The sequence below is a fragment of the Mustelus asterias genome, unplaced genomic scaffold (genome assembly GCF_964213995.1).
Source record: "Mustelus asterias unplaced genomic scaffold, sMusAst1.hap1.1 HAP1_SCAFFOLD_212, whole genome shotgun sequence".
Taxonomy (NCBI): Eukaryota; Metazoa; Chordata; class Chondrichthyes; order Carcharhiniformes; family Triakidae; genus Mustelus; species Mustelus asterias.
Genome location: NW_027590199.1, coordinates 503,190 through 522,560, shown reverse-complemented (window position 1 = coordinate 522,560; position 19,371 = coordinate 503,190). Strand labels below are relative to the sequence as shown.

The 19,371-nt window shown below is 55.5% G+C and overlaps 1 protein-coding gene across 1 annotated transcript in view; it reads left to right on the top strand.

The window, feature by feature from the left end:
* Positions 1–19,371, top strand: part of LOC144485729 (SCO-spondin-like) — a 449,590-nt gene that overhangs the window by 81,413 nt on the left and 348,806 nt on the right. The window contains exon 8 of the mRNA XM_078203820.1: positions 10,421–10,467. Within this exon, the coding sequence (XP_078059946.1) occupies positions 10,421–10,467 (47 nt within the window). The remainder of the gene's footprint in view (positions 1–10,420; positions 10,468–19,371) is intronic.

Genomic DNA, 19,371 nt, shown 5'->3' with positions numbered 1-19,371 from the left:
AAACTTCTCTAGATGATCATAAATCCTGTCTCTCAGGATCCTCTCCATCAACTTACCAACCACTGAGGTTAGACTCACCGGTCGGTAATTTCCCGGGCTGTCCCTGTTCCCTTTCTTGAATATAGGGACCACATCTGCAATCCTCCAATCCTCCGGAACCTCTCCCGTCTCCATCGACGATGCAAAGATCATCGCCAAAGGCTCCGCAATCTCCTCCCTCGCCTCCCACAGTAACCTGGGGTACATCCCATCCGGTCCCGGCGACTTACCAACCTTGATGCCATTCAATAGTTCCAACACATCCTCTTTCTTTATGTCCACATGCTCGATCCTTTCTGTCCACCGCAAACCAGCAGTACAACCACCCAGATCCCTTTCCACCGTGAATACCGAGGTAAAATATTCATTAAGCACCTCCGCCATTTCTAACGGTTCCGCACAAACTTTTCCCCCTTCACCTTTTAAGGGTCCTATGCCTTCACATCTCATCCTTTTACTCTTGACATATTTGTAGAAAGCCTTGGGATTCTCCTTAATCTTACCCGCCAAGGTCTTCTCATGACCCCTTCTCGCTCTCCTAATTTCCTTCTTAAGCTCCTTCCTACATCCCGTATACTCCTCTAAATCCTTAACACCTCCTAGCTCTCTGAACCTTCTGTACGCCTCTCTTTTCTTATTCACCAGGTTCATCACAACCTTCGTGCACCACGGTTCCCGTACCCTACCAACACCCCCCTGTCTCATCGGAACGTTGTCATGCAGAGCTCCAGACAAACATTCCTTGAAAATCCTCCACTTTCCTTCGGTACTTTTCCCCAAGAGTGCCTCCTTCCAATTTTCCCGTCTAATTTCCTCCCTGATGACACTGTATTTCCCTTTACTCCAGAGAAACACTTTCCTAGCCTTCCTGATCCTATCTCTTTCCAATGCTATCGTGAAGGAGATAGAATTATGATCGCTATCCCCAAGATGCTCACCCACCGAGAGATCCTCCACCTGTCCAGGTTCATTAGCCAGCACCAGATCAAGTACAGCCTCTCCTCTAGTAGGCTTATCCACATACTGTGTCAGGAAACTCTCCTGGACACACCTAACAAACTCCTCTCCATCCAAACCCCTAGCCCTAGGGATATTCCAATCTATGTTTGGGAAATTAAAATCTCCCATCACGACAACTCTGTTATTCCTACATCGCTCCAGGATCTGTTTCCCCATCTGCTCCTCAACATCTCTGTTACTATTGGGCGGCCTATAGAAAACACCCAGCAAAGTTACCGACCCCTTCCTGTTCCTAACCTCCACCCACAGAGACTCCGTAGTCAATCCCTCCACGGCGTCCACCTTCTCTACAGCCGTGACACTATCCCTGATCAACAGTGCCACTCCCCCCCCTCTCTTGCCTCCCTCCCTGTCCTTCCTGAAACATCTAAAACCCGGCACCTGAAGCACCCAGTCCTGTCCCTGAGACATCCATCATTCATGAGCGATGACTTGAGGCAATTCCTGCTCTCATACGGGATTGCCTCTAGTAGGACCACGAGCTACAACCCTTGGGGTAACGGACAGGTGGAACGTGAGAATGCTACCGTCTGGAAGTCTGTCTTACTGGCGTTGAAGTCAAAAAGCCTTCCAGTCTCCCGTTGGCAAGAGGTGCTCCCTGATGCGCTCCATTCTATTCGCTCACTCCTGTGTACGGCAACCAATGCTACTCCCCATGAGAGGATGTTTTCATTCCCTCGGAAGTCTTCCTCGGGGACCTCATTACCGTCTTGGTTGACGTACTCAGGACCCGTCCTCCTGCGGCAACATGTTAGGACCCGCAAGTCCGACCCGTTGGTCGAACAGGTCCATCTCCTCCACGCCAACCCTCAGTATGCCTATGTGGCATACCCTGACAGGCGAGAGGACACGGTCTCGATCCGAGACCTGGCGCCCGCAGGGGATGTAGCAACCCCTGTCACTCCCATACCCCCTGTTACAAACCCCTTAACTCCTGTTTCTCCCCCGGACACGGCACGGGCAGCATCGGGACCATTGCTTAACCCTTTTACTCCCGTGTACAGCTTGCCTGAGTCCAGAGAATGGTCGCCACTTCAGGGCGTGTCGGAACTCCATGGACTACCATCACCTCAGGGTCAACCGGCCCGTGAGACTGTGGAGGAACAGCTGGACATCGCCTTGGGGAGAACGCCACTGTGAGTGCCGACTCCGGTGTCACCGCCGGTATTGAGGAGGTCACAACGACGGTGCGGTCCCCCTGACCGTCTGAACTTATAGACTGATGACAAATTATTCTGTTTTTGTACCCGCCGGCCTTTGTTCTCAAAGGAGGGGTGAATGTGGTGAACCATCGTTGCTTCCCACTGGATAGTACTGAGCCAGGGTCTGGCCAGTACGACAAGGATGTACATATGTTACTGTTGGGTTAGGGATGGGTTGTGCTACTTGTTGCTGTTGGGGTTAGGGTGGGGTTACACCTTTGTATTGTAGTGTTGTGGTACATCCCAGTCGGGCTCCGCCTCCTGGGAGAGGTATAAAGGTCCCTGCTCTGGCTGGGACCCCTCAGTCTGGGATCGTGTATATAATTGTTAGCTGCTTCGTTACAGCAAATAAAAGCCTTTATTTCCTGAGCATCTAGCCTCGTGGATGATAACGCGCATCACCCGTCTAGTCCAATAGCCTGTATCTCAGTATTCTCCTCAACAACCGTCAGACCCCACTTGGAGTACTGTGCTCAGTTCTGGTCACCTCACTATAGGAAGGATGTGGAAAAGATTGAAAGGGTGCAGAGGAGATTTACAAGGATGTTGCCTGAATTGAGTGGCATGCCTTATGAGGATAGGCTGAGGGAGCTCGGTCTTTTCTCCTTGGAGAGACGAAGGATGAGAGGAGACCTAATAGAGGTGTATAAGATGTTGAGAGGCATAGATCGGGTGGACTCTCAGAGGCTTTTTCCCAGGGTGGAAATGTCTGCTACGAGAGGACACAGGTTTAGGGTGCTGGGGGGTAGGTACAGGGGAGATGTTAGGGGTATGTTTTTCACACAGAGGGTGGTGGGTGAGTGGAATTGGCTGCCGTCAGTGGTGGTGGAGGCGAACTCAATAGGGTCTTTTAAGAGACTCCTGGATGAGTACATGGAGCTTAATAGGATGGAGGGTTATAGATAGGTCTAGAAGGTAGGGATGTGTTCGGCACAACTTGTGGGCCAAAGGGCCTGTTTGTGCTGTAGTTTTTCTATGTTTCTAACAACATTGTCTTTTTCCTGCGTGAATACTGACGAAAAATATTCATTTAGTGCCTCTCCTATCTCTTTACTAGAATGCTACCGGGACTTGATGGATTGAGTTATAAGGAGAGGCTGGATAGACTGGGACTTTTTTCTCTGGAGCGTGTGGTGATCTTATAGAGGTCTATAAAATAATGAGGGGCATAGATCAGCTAGATGTTGTCCCCTTGTTCAAGAAGGGGAGTAGGGACAACCCTGGTAATTATAGACCGGTGAGCCTTACTTCTGTTATAGGCAAAGTTTTGGAAAGGATTATAAGAGATAGGATCTATAATCATCTAGAAAGGAATAATTTGATTAGGGATCGTCAGCACGGTTTTGTGAAGGGTAGGTCGTGCCTCACAAACCTTATTGAGTTCTTTGAGAAGGTGACCAAAGAGATGGATGAAGGTAAAGCGGTTGATGTGGTGTATATGGATTTCAGCAAAGCGTTTGATAAGGTTCCCCATGGTAAGCTGTTGCAGAAAATACGGACACATGGGATTGAGGGTGATTTAGTGGTTTGGATCAGGATTTGGCTAGCTGTATGAAAACAGAGGGTGGTGGTTGATGGGAAATATTCATCCTGGAGTTCAGTTACTAGTGGTGTACCGCAAGGATCTGTTTTGGGGCCACTGCTGTTTGTCATTTTTATTAATGACCTGGATGAGGGCATAGAAGGATGGATGTGTAAATTTGCGGATGACACTAAAGTCGGTGGAGTTGTAGACAGTGCGGAGGGAAGTGGCAGGTTACAGAGGGACATAGATAAGCTGCAGAGCTGGGCTGAGAGGTGGCAAATGGAGTTTAATGCGGAAAAGTGTGAGGTGATTCACTTTGGAAGGAGTAACAGGAATACAGAGTACTGGGCTAATGGAAAGATACTTGGTAGTGTGGATGAACAGAGGGATCTGGGTGTCCATGTGCATAGATCCCTGAAAGTTGGCACCCAGGTTGATAGAGGTGTTAAGAAGGCGTACGGTGTGTTAGCTTTTATTGGTAGAGGGATTGAGTTTCGGAGCCATGAGGTCATGCTGCAACTTTACAAAACTCTGGTGCGGCCACACTTGGAATATTGCGTACAGTTCTGGTCGCAACATTATAGGAAAACATGTGGAAGTGTTGGAAAGGGTGCAGAGGAGATTTACCAGGATGTTGCCTGGTATGGTCGGAAGATTGTATGAGGAAAGGCTGAGGGACCTGAGGTTGTTTTTGTTAGAGAGAAGAAGGTTAAGAGGTGACTTAATAGAGGCATACAAGATGGTCAGAGGATTAAACAGGGTGGATAGTGAGAGACTTTTTCCTCAGATGGTGATGGCTAACACGAGGGGACATAGCTTTAAATTGAGGGGTGAGAGATATAGGTCAGATGTTAGAGGTAGGTTCTTTACTCAGAGAGTAGTAAGGGCGTGGAATGCCCTGCCTGCAGCAGTAGTGGACTCGTCAACATTAAGAGCATTCAAATGGTTTTTGGATAAACATGTGGATGATATTGGAATAGTGTAGATTAGAGGGGCTTTAGATTGGTTTCACTGGTCGGCGCAACATCGAGGGCCGAAGGGCCTGTACTGCGCTGTAATGTTCTATGTTCCAGATAGTCAATATCTTTTCCCAAAGGGCGGGGATTCTAAAACTAGAGGGCGTAGAACAAAGAACAAAGAACAGTACAGCACAGGAAACAGGCCCTTCGGCCCTCCAAGCCTGTGCCGCTCCTTGGTCCAACTAGACCAATCGTTTGTATCCCTCCATTCCCAGACTGCTCATGTGACTCTTCAGGTAAGTCTTAAACGATGTCAGCGTGTCCGCCTCCACCACCCTACTTGGCAGCGCATTCCAGGCCCCCACCACCCTCTGTGTAAAAAACGTCCCTCTGATGTCTGAGTTATACTTCGCCCCTCTCAGCTTGAGCCCGTGACCCCTCGTGATCGTCACCTCCGACCTGGGAAAAAGCTTCCCACTGTTCACCCTATCTATACCCTTCATAATCTTGTATACCTCTATTAGATCTCCCCTCATTCTCCGTCTTTCCAAGGAGAACAACCGCAGTCTACCCAATCTCTCCTCATAGCTAAGACCCTCCATACCAGGCAACATCCTGGTAAACCTTCTCTGCACTCTCTCCAATGCCTCCACGTCCTTCTGGTAGTGCGGCGACCAGAACTGGACGCAGTACTCCAAATGTGGCCTAACCAGCGTTCTATACAGCTGCATCATCAGACTCCAGCTTTTATATTCTATACCCTGTCCTATAAAGGCAAGCATACCATATGCCTTCTTCACCACCTTCTCCACCTGTGTTGCCAACTTCAAGGATTTGTGGACTTGCACACCTAGGTCCCTCTGTGTTTCTATACTCCTGATGACTCTGCCATTTATTGTATAACTCCTCCCTACATTATTTCTTCCAAAATGCATCACTTCGCATTTATCCGGATTAAACTCCATCTGCCACCTCTCCGCCCAATTTTCCAGCCGATCTATATCCTGCTGTATTGCCCGACAATGCTCTTCGCTATCCGCAATTCCAGCCATCTTCGTGTCATCCGCAAACTTGCTGATTACACCAGTTACACCTTCTTCCAAATCATTTATATATATCACAAATAGCAGAGTTGCCTGGACTTAATGTACGCCTCCCTTTTCATTTTAATCAGATCCTCAATTTCCCTGGTTATCCACGGCTCTCGAATCCTACCTTTCCTATCTTTCCTTTTTACAGGCACATGCCTATCCTGCAGCCTTATCAATAGTTCCTTAAAAGACTCCCACATGCCAGACGCGGACTTACCCTCGAACATCCTCTCCCAATCAACATCCACCAATTCCTGCCTAATCCGGCTATAGTTAGCCTTCCCCCAATTTAGCACCCTGCCCGTAGGACAGCACTCATCCTTGTCCATTACTATCCTAAAGTTAACAGAGTTGTGGTCACTATTTGCCACATGTTCCCCTACCGAAACTTTGACGACCTGACCGGGCTCATTTCCCAGAACTAGGTCCAGTATAGCCCCCTCTCTAGTCGGGCTATCTACATACTGTTCCAAAGAACCTTCCAGTACGCATTTTACAAATTCCTCCCCGTCCGGACCCCCAGCTCTAAGCACTTTCCAGTCTGTGCCAGGGAAATTAAAGTCCCCCACTACAACAACCCTATGTTTTCTGCACCTATCCAGAATCTCCTGACATATCCTTTCCTCCACTTCCCGTGGGCTGTTGGGTGGTCTGTAGTACACCCCCAGCATAGTGACTGCACCCTTCCTGTTTCTGAGTTCCACCCACAGCGACTCAGTACATGACCCCTCTAAGTTGTCTACCCTCTGCACCGCGGTAATATGCTCCCTAACTAATATCGCTACTCCCCCACCTTTTTTAGCCCCTCCTCTGTCTCGCCTAAAACACTTATACCCCGGAATATTCAGCTGCCAGTCCTGTCCTTCTTTTAACCAAGTTTCCGTCACCGCAACCACATCCAAATTCCGCATAAGCATTAAGGCCCTAAGTTCGTCTGTTTTACCCGTTACACTCCTCGCATTGAAGCAGATGCACTCCAGACCTCCAGGTCCAGTCAGGTCCTCCTCCTCCAGAGTGCTCCTCTTCTTAGCTAGCCTTGCCCTGGCCCCCAGCTCAACCCCAGCCTCAGTATTTACTGACCTCCTGTTTTGTTCCCCACCCCCCTGCCACACTAGTTTAAATCCTGCCGAAACACTCTAGCAAAACTCCCAGCCAGGATATTTGCTCCCTTCCAGTTAAGGTGTAACCCATCCTTTCTGTACAGTTGCCATCCTGACTTGAAGATTTCCCAGTTATCTATGTATTTAAAACCCTCCCTCTTGCACCAGTCCTTTAGCCACGCGTTCAACTGTAGAATCTCCCTGTTCCGAGCCTCACTTGCACTAGACACCGGGAGCAGTCCAGAGATTGCTACCCTGGAGGTCTTACTTTTTAGCCTAGCACCCAACTCCCTGAATTTCTCTCGTATGACCCCCCTGCTCTTCCTACCTACATCATTTCCACCAATGTGTACAATCACATCAGTTTGACTACCTTCCTTTTTAAATATGCTTCCTACCCTCTCGGAGACATCCAGTTCCCCGGCACCAGGGAGGCAGACTACCATCCTGGATTCTCGTTCAGTCCCACAGAAGCGCCTGTCCGTGCCTCTAACCATTGCGTCCCCCACAACTATCGCTCTCCTAAATACCTTCTTTCCCTTCCGGACCCCTGAGCCTGTCTCCGTGGAGGCGATCTGGTCCTCGTGGCTTACCCCTGGAGGGTCATCCCCCTCCACAGAATCCAAAACAAGATACCTATTTTGGAGGGGGACAACCACAGGGGATCCCTCCACAGACTGCTCACTCCCTTCCCTTCTTCCATCTGTTGCCCATCCCTTTCTTTTATGGGAGACTGCCACTGGGGTACTTTCTGGCAAATCACCCTTCTGACTATTACCCCTCCTAACCGTGACCCACGTGTCTTCCTTCCGAGACCCTGGTGTCACTACCTGACTATAACTTTTATCTATTACTCTCTCATTTTCCCTAACTAAACTGAGTTCATCGAGCCTCAGCTCCAGCTCCCTTACACGATCCTTCAGGAGTTGCAGTTCCACACATCTGGCACAGATATGGACTTCCGGGAGGCAAGTTGTCTCCAGGAACTCCCACATCCCACACCGATTTGGGATTGTTTTCGCTGGAAAGGCGGCGGCTAAGAGGGGATCTTATTGAAACATATAAGATGATTAGAGGTTTAGATAGGGTGGATAGTGATAGCCTTTTTCCTCTGATGGAGAAATCCAGCACGAGGGGGCATGGCTTTAAATTGAGGGGGGGTAGTTATAGAACCGATGTCAGGGGTAGGTTCTTTACCCAGAGGGTGGTGAGGGATTGGAATGCCCTGCCAGCATCAGTTGTAAATGCGCCTAGTTTGGGGGCGTTTAAGAGATCCGTAGATAGGTTCATGGACGAAAAGAAATTGGTTTAGGTTGGAGGGTCACAGTTTTTTTTTTAACTGGTCGGTGCAACATCGTGGGCCGAAGGGCCTGTTCTGCGCTGTAATGTTCTATGTTCTATGTTCTATGAATGCAGTATACGGGCCTCCCACTCATACCAGCCATGTCCTTTTTAGTAGGTTTAAGGTGAAAGGGGAGAGATACAAAAGTGACCAGAGGGGCAATTTTTTCACACACAGGGTGGTGAGTGTCTGGAACAAGCTGCCAGAGGTAGTAGTAGAGGCGGGTACAATTTTATCTTTTAGAACATAGAACATAGAAAGCCACAGCACAAACAGGCCCTTCGGCCCACAGGTTGCGCCGATCACATCCCCACCTCTAGGCCTATCTATAGCCCTCAATCCCATTAAATCCCATGTACTCATCCAGAAGTCTCTTAAAAGACCCCAACGAGTTTGCCTCCACCACCACCGACGTCAGCCGATTCCACTCACCCACCACCCTCTGAGTGAAAAACTTACCCCTGACATCTCCTCTGTACCTACCCCCCAGCACCTTAAACCTGTGTCCTCTCGTAGCAACCATTTCAGCCCTTGGAAATAGCCTCTGAGAGTCTACCCTATCCAGACCTCTCAACATCTTGTAAACCTCTATCAGGTCACCTCTCATCCTTCGTCTCTCCAGGGAGAAGAGACCAAGCTCCCTCAACCTATCCTCATAAGGCATGCCCCCCAATCCAGGCAACATCCTTGTAAATCTCCTCTGCACCCTTTCAATGGCTTCAACATCTTTCCTGTGATGAGGTGACCAGAACTGCGCGCAGTACTCCAAGTGGGGTCTAACCAGGGTCCTATAAAGCTGCAGCATTATCTCCCGACTCCTAAACTCAATCCCTCGATTAATGAAGGCCAGTACGCCGTACGCCTTCTTGACCGCATCCTCCACCTGCGAGGCCGATTTAAGAGTCCTATGGACCCGGACCCCAAGGTCCTTCTGATCCTCTACACTGCTAAGAATGGTACCCTTCATATTATATTGCTGCTTCATCCCATTGGATCTGCCAAAATGGATCACCACACACTTATCCGGGTTGAAGTCCATCTGCCACTTCTCCGCCCAGTCTTGCATTCTATCTATGTCTCGCTGCAACTTCTGACATCCCTCCAAACTATCCACAACACCACCTACCTTGGTGTCGTCAGCAAACTTACCAACCCATCCCTCCACTTCCTCATCCAGGTCATTTATGAAAATGACAAACAGCAAGGGTCCCAGAACAGATCCCTGGGGCACTCCACTGGTCACTGACCGCCATGCAGAGAAAGACCCCTCCACAGCCACTCTCTGCCTTCTGCAGGCAAGCCAGTTCTGGATCCACAAGGCAACAGCCCCTTGGATCCCATGCCCTCTCACTTTCTCAAGAAGTCTTGCATGGGGGACCTTATCGAACGCCTTGCTGAAGTCATTTAGAAAGCATTTAGATATTTACATGGGTACGATGGGGATAGAGGGATATGGGCCAAATGCGGGTAATTGGGATTCGCTGAGGGGTTAAAAAAAAAGGGCGGCATGGACAAGTTGGGCCAAAGGGCCTGTTTCCATGCTGTAAACCTCTATGACTCTAATCGAGGCGTAGATTACAAAAGCAGGGAAGTCATGTTGGAGTTTATATAACTTTGGTGAGGCCACAGCTGGAGCACTGTGTGCAGTTCTGGTCACCACATTATAGGAAGGATGTGATTGCACTGGAGGGAGTGCAGAGGAGATTCACCAGGATGCTGCCTGGGACGGAGCATTTCAGTTATGAAGAGAGGTTGGATAGGCTTGGGTTGTTTTCATTGGAGCAGAGAAGACTGAGGGGGCGACCTGATTGAGGTGTACAAGATTATGAGGGGCATGGACAGAGTGGATAAGGAGCAGCTGTTCCCCTTAGTTGAAGAGGGAACTGGCTGTATTGTCTCCAGATTTGCAGATGACACAAAGTTGGGTGGGAGGGTGAGCTGTGAGAAGGATGCAGAGATGCTTCAGTGTGATTTGGACAGGCTGAGTGTGTGGGCATCTGCAGGACGGATGCAGTATAATGTGGATAACTGTGAGGTTATCCAATTTGGTAGCAATAAGAGGTATTGATGGGTGGAGCTTTGGGTTTGTGTCAGATGTTTTATTTGAGTTGGATTCTTAAATTCTATTTCTTTTCTCCACAGTTCCTGTGTGAAGGGAGAATTTGTCTGCAGCAATCAGCCCTGTCCTGGTTAGTATTGTCTGGTCCCTTACTGACCTCTGACATCCCACTGACCTCTAACATTCCACTGACCCCTCACATCTCCCTGACTTCTGATATCTCACTTACCTCTCATATCCCACTGCCCTCTCACGTCTCTGAGGTGTGGAGCCAAGTTGATGAAGTGTTTGGAGAGATGCAGCCATGAGCTGCCACAGGCACCAGCCGGAGATACGCCGGTCACCTGGTGGTCACTGTCCATTGCCTCACTCACAGGATGTGCTGGTCAGAGCCATTTCGATTCACACAATCTACTCCCAACCTCCATCCTTCCCAATAGTGTTCAGTACATAGCATCCCAGAGCTCACACTCACCCCCACCCCCCTCAACCCACACTCAACCCCCGCGCTCACACTCACCCCCCCAGCTCACACTCACCCCCCCCCGCTCACACTCACCACCCATGCTCACACTCACCCCCCCTGCTCACACTCACCACCCATGCTCACACTCAACCCCCGCGCTCACACTCACCCTCTGGTCACATTCACCCCCCCGCTCACACTCACCCCCATGCTCACACTCACCACCCCGCTCACAATCATCCCCTCCCTGCTCACACTCACCCCCTGCTCACACTCACCCCTCCTGCTCACACTCACCTTCTCTGCACACGCTTGCCTCCCTACTCACACTCACCCCCTGCTCACACTCAACCCCTGCTCACACTCACCGCCCCGCGCACACTCACCCCCCACGCTCACACTCACCCCCCTGCTCACAATCACCCCCTCCCTGCTCACATTCACCCCCACCGCTCATACTCACCCCCTGCTCACATTCACCTCCCCCTCACACTCACCCCCCATGCTCTCACTCACCCCCCTGCTCACAATCACCCCCTCCCTGCTCACACTCACCCCCTGCTCACAATCACCGGCCTGCTCACACTCACACCCCCTGCTCACACTCACTCCCCCTGCTCACACTCACCCCCTGCTCACACCCACCCCCCGCTCACACTCACCCCCTGCTCACCCTCACCACCCCGCTCACACTCATCCCCTGCTCACACTCATCCCCTGCTCACACTCACCCCCTGCTCACACTCACCCCCTGCTCACACTCACCCCCTGCTCACACTCACCCCCCGCTCACATTCACCCCCCGCTCACACTCACCCTCTCTGCACACGCTTGCCCCCTGCTCACACTCACCCCCCTGATCACACTCCACCCCCCTGCTCACACTCTCCCCCGCTCACCTTCACCCCCTGCTCACACTCACCCCCATGCTCACACTCACCCCCTGCTCACATTAACCCCCTGCTCACACTCACCCCCCGCACACACTCACCCCCCTGCTCACACTCACCTCCTGCTCATTCACCCCACCTGTTCACACTCTCCCCCCTGCTCACATGCACCCCCCTGCTCACACTCACCCCTCCTGCTAACACACATCACTCCTGCTCACTCTCACCCCTCTGCTCACACTCATCCCCCACTCGCACTCACCCCCTGCTCACACTCAGCCCATGCTCACACTCACCCCCAGCTCACACTCACCCCCAGCTCACACTCACCCCCTGCTCACACTCACCCCCCACCTCACACTCACCCCCCTGCTCACACACACTCTCTCTGCACACACTCACCGCATGCTCACACTCACCCCTTGTTCACACTCACCCACTGCTCACACTCACCCCCTGCTCACACTCACCCCCTGCTCACACTCACCCCCTGCTCACACTCACCCCCTGCTCTGACTCACCCCCCCTGCTCACACTCAGCATCCCTGCTCAAACTCACCCCCTGCTCACACTCACCACACCCATCTCACACTCAACCCCCGCTCACACTCACCCTCTCTGCACACACACATGCCCCCCTGCCCACCCTCACCCCCCCTGCTCACACTCACACCCTGCTCACACTCACACCCCTGCTCACACTCACCCCATGCTCACACTCACCCCCTGCTCACCCTCACCACCCCGCTCACACTCATCCCCTGCTCACACTCACCCCCTGCTCACACTCACCCCCTGCTCACACTCACCCTCTCTGCGCATGCTTGCCCCCTGCTCACACTCACCCCCGATCACACTCACCCCCTGCTCACACTCTCCCCTGCTCACATTCACCCCCCCTGCTCACACTCACCCCCATGCTCACACTCACCCCCTGCTCACACTCACCCCCTGCTCACACTCAACCCCCACACACACTCACCCCACTGCTCACACACACACACTGCTCACATTCACCCCACCTGTTCACACTCTCCCCCCTGCTCACATGCACCCCCCTGCTCACACTCACCCCTCCTGCTCACACTCACCCCACCTGCTCACACTCACCCCCCTGCTCACATGCACCCCCCTGCTCACATGCACCCCCCCTGCTCACACTCACCCCTCCTGCTAACACACACCACTCCTGCTCACACTCACCCCTCTGCTCACACTCATCCCCCACTCGCACTCACCCCCCTGCTCACACTCACCCCATGCTCACACTCACCCCTTGCTCTCGCTCACCCCTGCTCACACTCACCCCCTGCTCACACTCACCCCCTGCTCACACTCACCCCCAGCTCACACTCACCCCCTGCTCACACTCACCCCCTGCTCACACTCACCCCCTGCTCACACACACTCTCTCTGCACACACTCACCCCATGCTCACACTAACCCCTTGTTCACACTCACCCCCTGCTCCCACTCACCCCCTGCTCTGTCTCACCCCCCTGCTCACACTCACCCCCACTGCTCACACTCAGCATCCCTGCTCAAACTCACCCCCTGCTCACACTCACCCCCTGCTCACACTCACCACACACCTCTCACACTCACCCCCTGCTCACACTCAGCCCCCTGCTCCCACTCACCCCACCCGCTCACACTCACCCCACCCGCTCACACTCAACCCCCGCTCACACTCACCCTCTCTGCACACACATGCCCCCCTGCTCACCCTCACCTCCCCTGCTCACGCTCACACCCGTGCTCACACTCAACCCGTGCTCGCACTCACCCCCGCTCACACTCATCCCCACTCACACTCACCCCCCTGCTCACACTCAGTCCCACTGCTCACACGCACCCTCCCTGCTCACACTCACCCCCCCTGCTCACACTCACCCCCACTCACACACACCTCCCCTGCTCACACTCACCCTCCGCTGCTCACGCTCACCCCCTGCTCACATGCACCCTCTCTGCACACACATGCCCCCCTGCTCACACTCGCCCCACCCGGTTCACACTCACCCCCCCTGCTCACACTCACCATCCCTGCTCACGCTCCCTCTGCTCATACTCACACCCCTGCTCAAAGTCACCCCCTGCTCAAACTCACCCCCTGCTCACACTCACCCCCTGCTCACACTCACCCCCTGCTCACACGCACCCCCTGCTCACACTCACTCCCTGCTCACACTCACCCCCTGCTCACACTCACCCCCGCTCACACTCACCCCCTGCTCACACTCACCTCCCTGCTCACACTCACCTCCCTGCTCACACTCACCCTCTCTGCACACACATGCCCACCTGCTCACACTCACTCCCCCTGCTCACACTCACCATCCCTGCTCATGCTCCCCCTGCTCATACTCACCCACCTTGCTCACACTCACCCCCTGCTCACAATCAGCCCCCCTGCTCACACTCACCCCCCTGCTCACACTCTCCCCCCTGCTCACACTCTCCCCCCTGCTCACACTCTCCCACCTGCTCACACTCACCCCCTGCTCACACTCAACCCCACGCTCACACTCGCCCATCACGCTCACACTCACCACCTGCTCACAATCACCCCCCTGCTCGCAATCACCCCCCTGCTCGCACTCACCCCACCTGCTCACACTCACCCCCACTCACACTAACCCCGCGGTCACACTCATCCCCCGGCTCACACTCACCCCGCTGCCCACACTCACCCCCCTGCTCACACTCACCCCCTCTGCTCATACTCAACCCCTGCTCACACTCACCCCCTGCTTACACTCACCCCCCCTGCTCACAATCATCCCCCCGCTCACGCTCACCCCCTGCTCACACTCACCCCCCCGCTCACACTCAGCCCCCCTGCTCACACTCACCCCCCACTCACACACACCTCCCCTGCTCACACTCACCCCCCGCTGCTCACACTCACTCCCTGCTCACACTCACCACACCCCGCTCACAGTCACCCCTGCTCACACACACATGCCCCCCGCTCACACTCACCCCCCACGCTCACACTCACCCCCTGCTCACAATCACCCCCCTGCTCACAATCACCCCACTGCTCACAATCACCCCCCCCGCTCACACACCCCCTGCTCACAATCACCCCTCTGCTCACAATCACCCCCCCTGCTCATACTCACACCCCCTGCTCACACTCACCCCCTGCTCAGACTCACCCCCCCGCTCACACCCACCCCCCCGCTCACACACTCCCTCTCTGCATAGGCTTGCCCCCCTGCTCACACTCACCCCCTGATCACACTCACCCCCCTGATCACACTCACCCCCCTGATCACACTTTCCCCTCCTGCTCACACTCACTCCCCTGCTCACACTCACCCCCACGCTCACATTCGCCCCCCCCCGCTCACACTCACCCCCTGCTCACAATCACCCCCCCTGCTCACACTCACCCCAGCTGCTCACACTCACCCCACCGCTCGTACTCACCCGCTGCTCGCATTCACCCCCCTCACACTCACCCCCCATGCTCTCACTCACCCCCCTGCTCACAATCACCCCGTCCCTGCTCACACTCACCCCACTGCTCACAATCACCCCCCTGCTCACACTCACACCCCCTGCTCACACTCACCCCCTGCTCACAGTCACCCCCCGCTCACACTCACCCCCTGCTCACCCTCACCACCCCGCTCACACTCATCCCCTGCTCACACTCACACCCCCCGCTCACACTCACACCCCCTGCTCACACTCACACCCCCCGCTCACACTCACACTCTCTGCACACGCTTGCCCCCCTGCTCACACTCACCCCCCCTGCTCACACTCTCCCCTGCTCACATTCACCCCCCCTGCTCACACTCACCCCCATGCTCACACTCACCCCCTGCTCACACTCACCCCCTGCTCACACTCACCCCCGATCACACTCACCCCCTGCTCACACTCTCCCCTGCTCACATTCACCCCCCCTGCTCACACTCACCCCCATGCTCACACTCACCCCCTGCTCACACTCACCCCCTGCTCACACTCACCCCCCACACACACTCACCCCACTGCTCACACACACACCCTGCTCACATTCACCCCACCTGTTCACACTCACCCCCATGCTCACACTCACCCCCTGCTCACATTAACCCCCTGCTCACACTCACCCCCCGCACACACACACCCCCCTGCTCACACTCACCTCCTGCTCACATTCACCCCACCTGTTCACACTCTCCCCCCTGCTCACATGCACCCCCCTGCTCACACTCACCCCTCCTGCTAACACACATCACTCCTGCTCACACTCACCCCTCTGCTCACACTCATCCCCCTCTCGCACTCACCCCCTGCTCACACTCACCCCATGCTCACACTCACCCCCAGCTCACACTCACCCCCAGCTCACACTCACCCCCTGCTCACACTCACCCCCCACCTCACACTCACCCCCCTGCTCACACACACTCTCTCTGCACACACTCACCGCATGCTCACACTCACCCCTTGTTCACACTCACCCACTGCTCACACTCACCCCCTGCTCACACTCACCCCCTGCTCACACTCACCCCCTGCTCACACTCACCCCCTGCTCTGACTCACCCCCCCTGCTCACACTCAGCATCCCTGCTCAAACTCACCCCCTGCTCACACTCACCACACCCATCTCACACTCAACCCCCGCTCACACTCACCCTCTCTGCACACACACATGCCCCCCTGCTCACCCTCACCCCCCCTGCTCACACTCACACCCTGCTCACACTCACACCCCTGCTCACACTCACCCCATGCTCACACTCACCCCCTGCTCACCCTCACCACCCCGCTCACACTCATCCCCTGCTCACACTCACCCCCTGCTCACACTCACCCCCTGCTCACACTCACCCTCTCTGCGCATGCTTGCCCCCTGCTCACACTCACCCCCGATCACACTCACCCCCTGCTCACACTCTCCCCTGCTCACATTCACCCCCCCTGCTCACACTCACCCCCATGCTCACACTCACCCCCTGCTCACACTCACCCCCTGCTCACACTCAACCCCCACACACACTCACCCCACTGCTCACACACACACACTGCTCACATTCACCCCACCTGTTCACACTCTCCCCCCTGCTCACATGCACCCCCCTGCTCACACTCACCCCTCCTGCTCACACTCACCCGACCTGCTCACACTCACCCCCCTGCTCACATGCACCCCCCTGCTCACATGCACCCCCCTGCTCACACTCACCCCTCCTGCTAACACACACCACTCCTGCTCACACTCACCCCTCTGCTCACACTCATCCCCCACTCGCACTCACCCCCCTGCTCACACTCACCCCATGCTCACACTCACCCCTTGCTCTCGCTCACCCCTGCTCACAATCACCCCCTGCTCACACTCACCCCCTGCTCACACTCACCCCCTGCTCACAATCAGCCCCCCTGCTCACACTCACCCCCCTGCTCACACTCTCCCCCCTGCTCACACTCTCCCCCCTGCTCACACTCTCCCACCTGCTCACACTCACCCCCTGCTCACACTCAACCCCACGCTCACACTCGCCCATCACGCTCACACTCACCACCTGCTCACAATCACCCCCCTGCTCGCAATCACCCCCCTGCTCGCACTCACCCCACCTGCTCACACTCACCCCCACTCACACTAACCCCGCGGTCACACTCATCCCCCGGCTCACACTCACCCCGCTGCCCACACTCACCCCCCTGCTCACACTCACCCCCTCTGCTCATACTCAACCCCTGCTCACACTCACCCCCTGCTTACACTCACCCCCCCTGCTCACAATCATCCCCCCGCTCACGCTCACCCCCTGCTCACACTCACCCCCCCCGCTCACACTCAGCCCCCCTGCTCACACTCACCCCCCACTCACACACACCTCCCCTGCTCACACTCACCCCCCGCTGCTCACACTCACTCCCTGCTCACACTCACCACACCCCGCTCACAGTCACCCCTGCTCACACACACATGCCCCCCGCTCACACTCACCCCCCACGCTCACACTCACCCCCTGCTCACAATCACCCCCCTGCTCACAATCACCCCACTGCTCACAATCACCCCCCCCGCTCACACACCCCCTGCTCACAATCACCCCTCTGCTCACAATCACCCCCCCTGCTCATACTCACACCCCCTGCTCACACTCACCCCCTGCTCAGACTCACCCCCCCGCTCACACCCACCCCCCCGCTCACACACTCCCTCTCTGCATACGCTTGCCCCCCTGCTCACACTCACCCCCTGATCACACTCACCCCCCTGATCACACTCACCCCCCTGATCACACTTTCCCCTCCTGCTCACACTCACTCCCCTGCTCACACTCACCCCCACGCTCACATTCGCCCCCCCCCGCTCACACTCACCCCCTGCTCACAATCACCCCCCCCTGCTCACACTCACCCCAGCTGCTCACACTCACCCCACCGCTCGTACTCACCCGCTGCTCGCATTCACCCCCCTCACACTCACCCCCCATGCTCTCACTCACCCCCCTGCTCACAATCACCCCGTCCCTGCTCACACTCACCCCACTGCTCACAATCACCCCCCTGCTCACACTCACACCCCCTGCTCACACTCACCCCCTGCTCACAGTCACCCCCCGCTCACACTCACCCCCTGCTCACCCTCACCACCCCGCTCACACTCATCCCCTGCTCACACTCACACCCCCCGCTCACACTCACACCCCCTGCTCACACTCACACCCCCCGCTCACACTCACACTCTCTGCACACGCTTGCCCCCCTGCTCACACTCACCCCCCCTGCTCACACTCTCCCCTGCTCACATTCACCCCCCCTGCTCACACTCACCCCCATGCTCACACTCACCCCCTGCTCACACTCACCCCCTGCTCACACTCACCCCCGATCACACTCACCCCCTGCTCACACTCTCCCCTGCTCACATTCACCCCCCCTGCTCACACTCACCCCCATGCTCACACTCACCCCCTGCTCACACTCACCCCCTGCTCACACTCACCCCCCACACACACTCACCCCACTGCTCACACACACACCCTGCTCACATTCACCCCACCTGTTCACACTCACCCCCATGCTCACACTCACCCCCTGCTCACATTAACCCCCTGCTCACACTCACCCCCCGCACACACACACCCCCCTGCTCACACTCACCTCCTGCTCACATTCACCCCACCTGTTCACACTCTCCCCCCTGCTCACATGCACCCCCCTGCTCACACTCACCCCTCCTGCTAACACACATCACTCCTGCTCACACTCACCCCTCTGCTCACACTCATCCCCCTCTCGCACTCACCCCCTGCTCACACTCACCCCATGCTCACACTCACCCCCAGCTCACACTCACCCCCAGCTCACACTCACCCCCTGCTCACACTCACCCCCCACCTCACACTCACCCCCCTGCTCACACACACTCTCTCTGCACACACTCACCGCATGCTCACACTCACCCCTTGTTCACACTCACCCACTGCTCACACTCACCCCCTGCTCACACTCACCCCCTGCTCACACTCACCCCCTGCTCACACTCACCCCCTGCTCTGACTCACCCCCCCTGCTCACACTCAGCATCCCTGCTCAAACTCACCCCCTGCTCACACTCACCACACCCATCTCACACTCAACCCCCGCTCACACTCACCCTCTCTGCACACACACATGCCCCCCTGCTCACCCTCACCCCCCCTGCTCACAC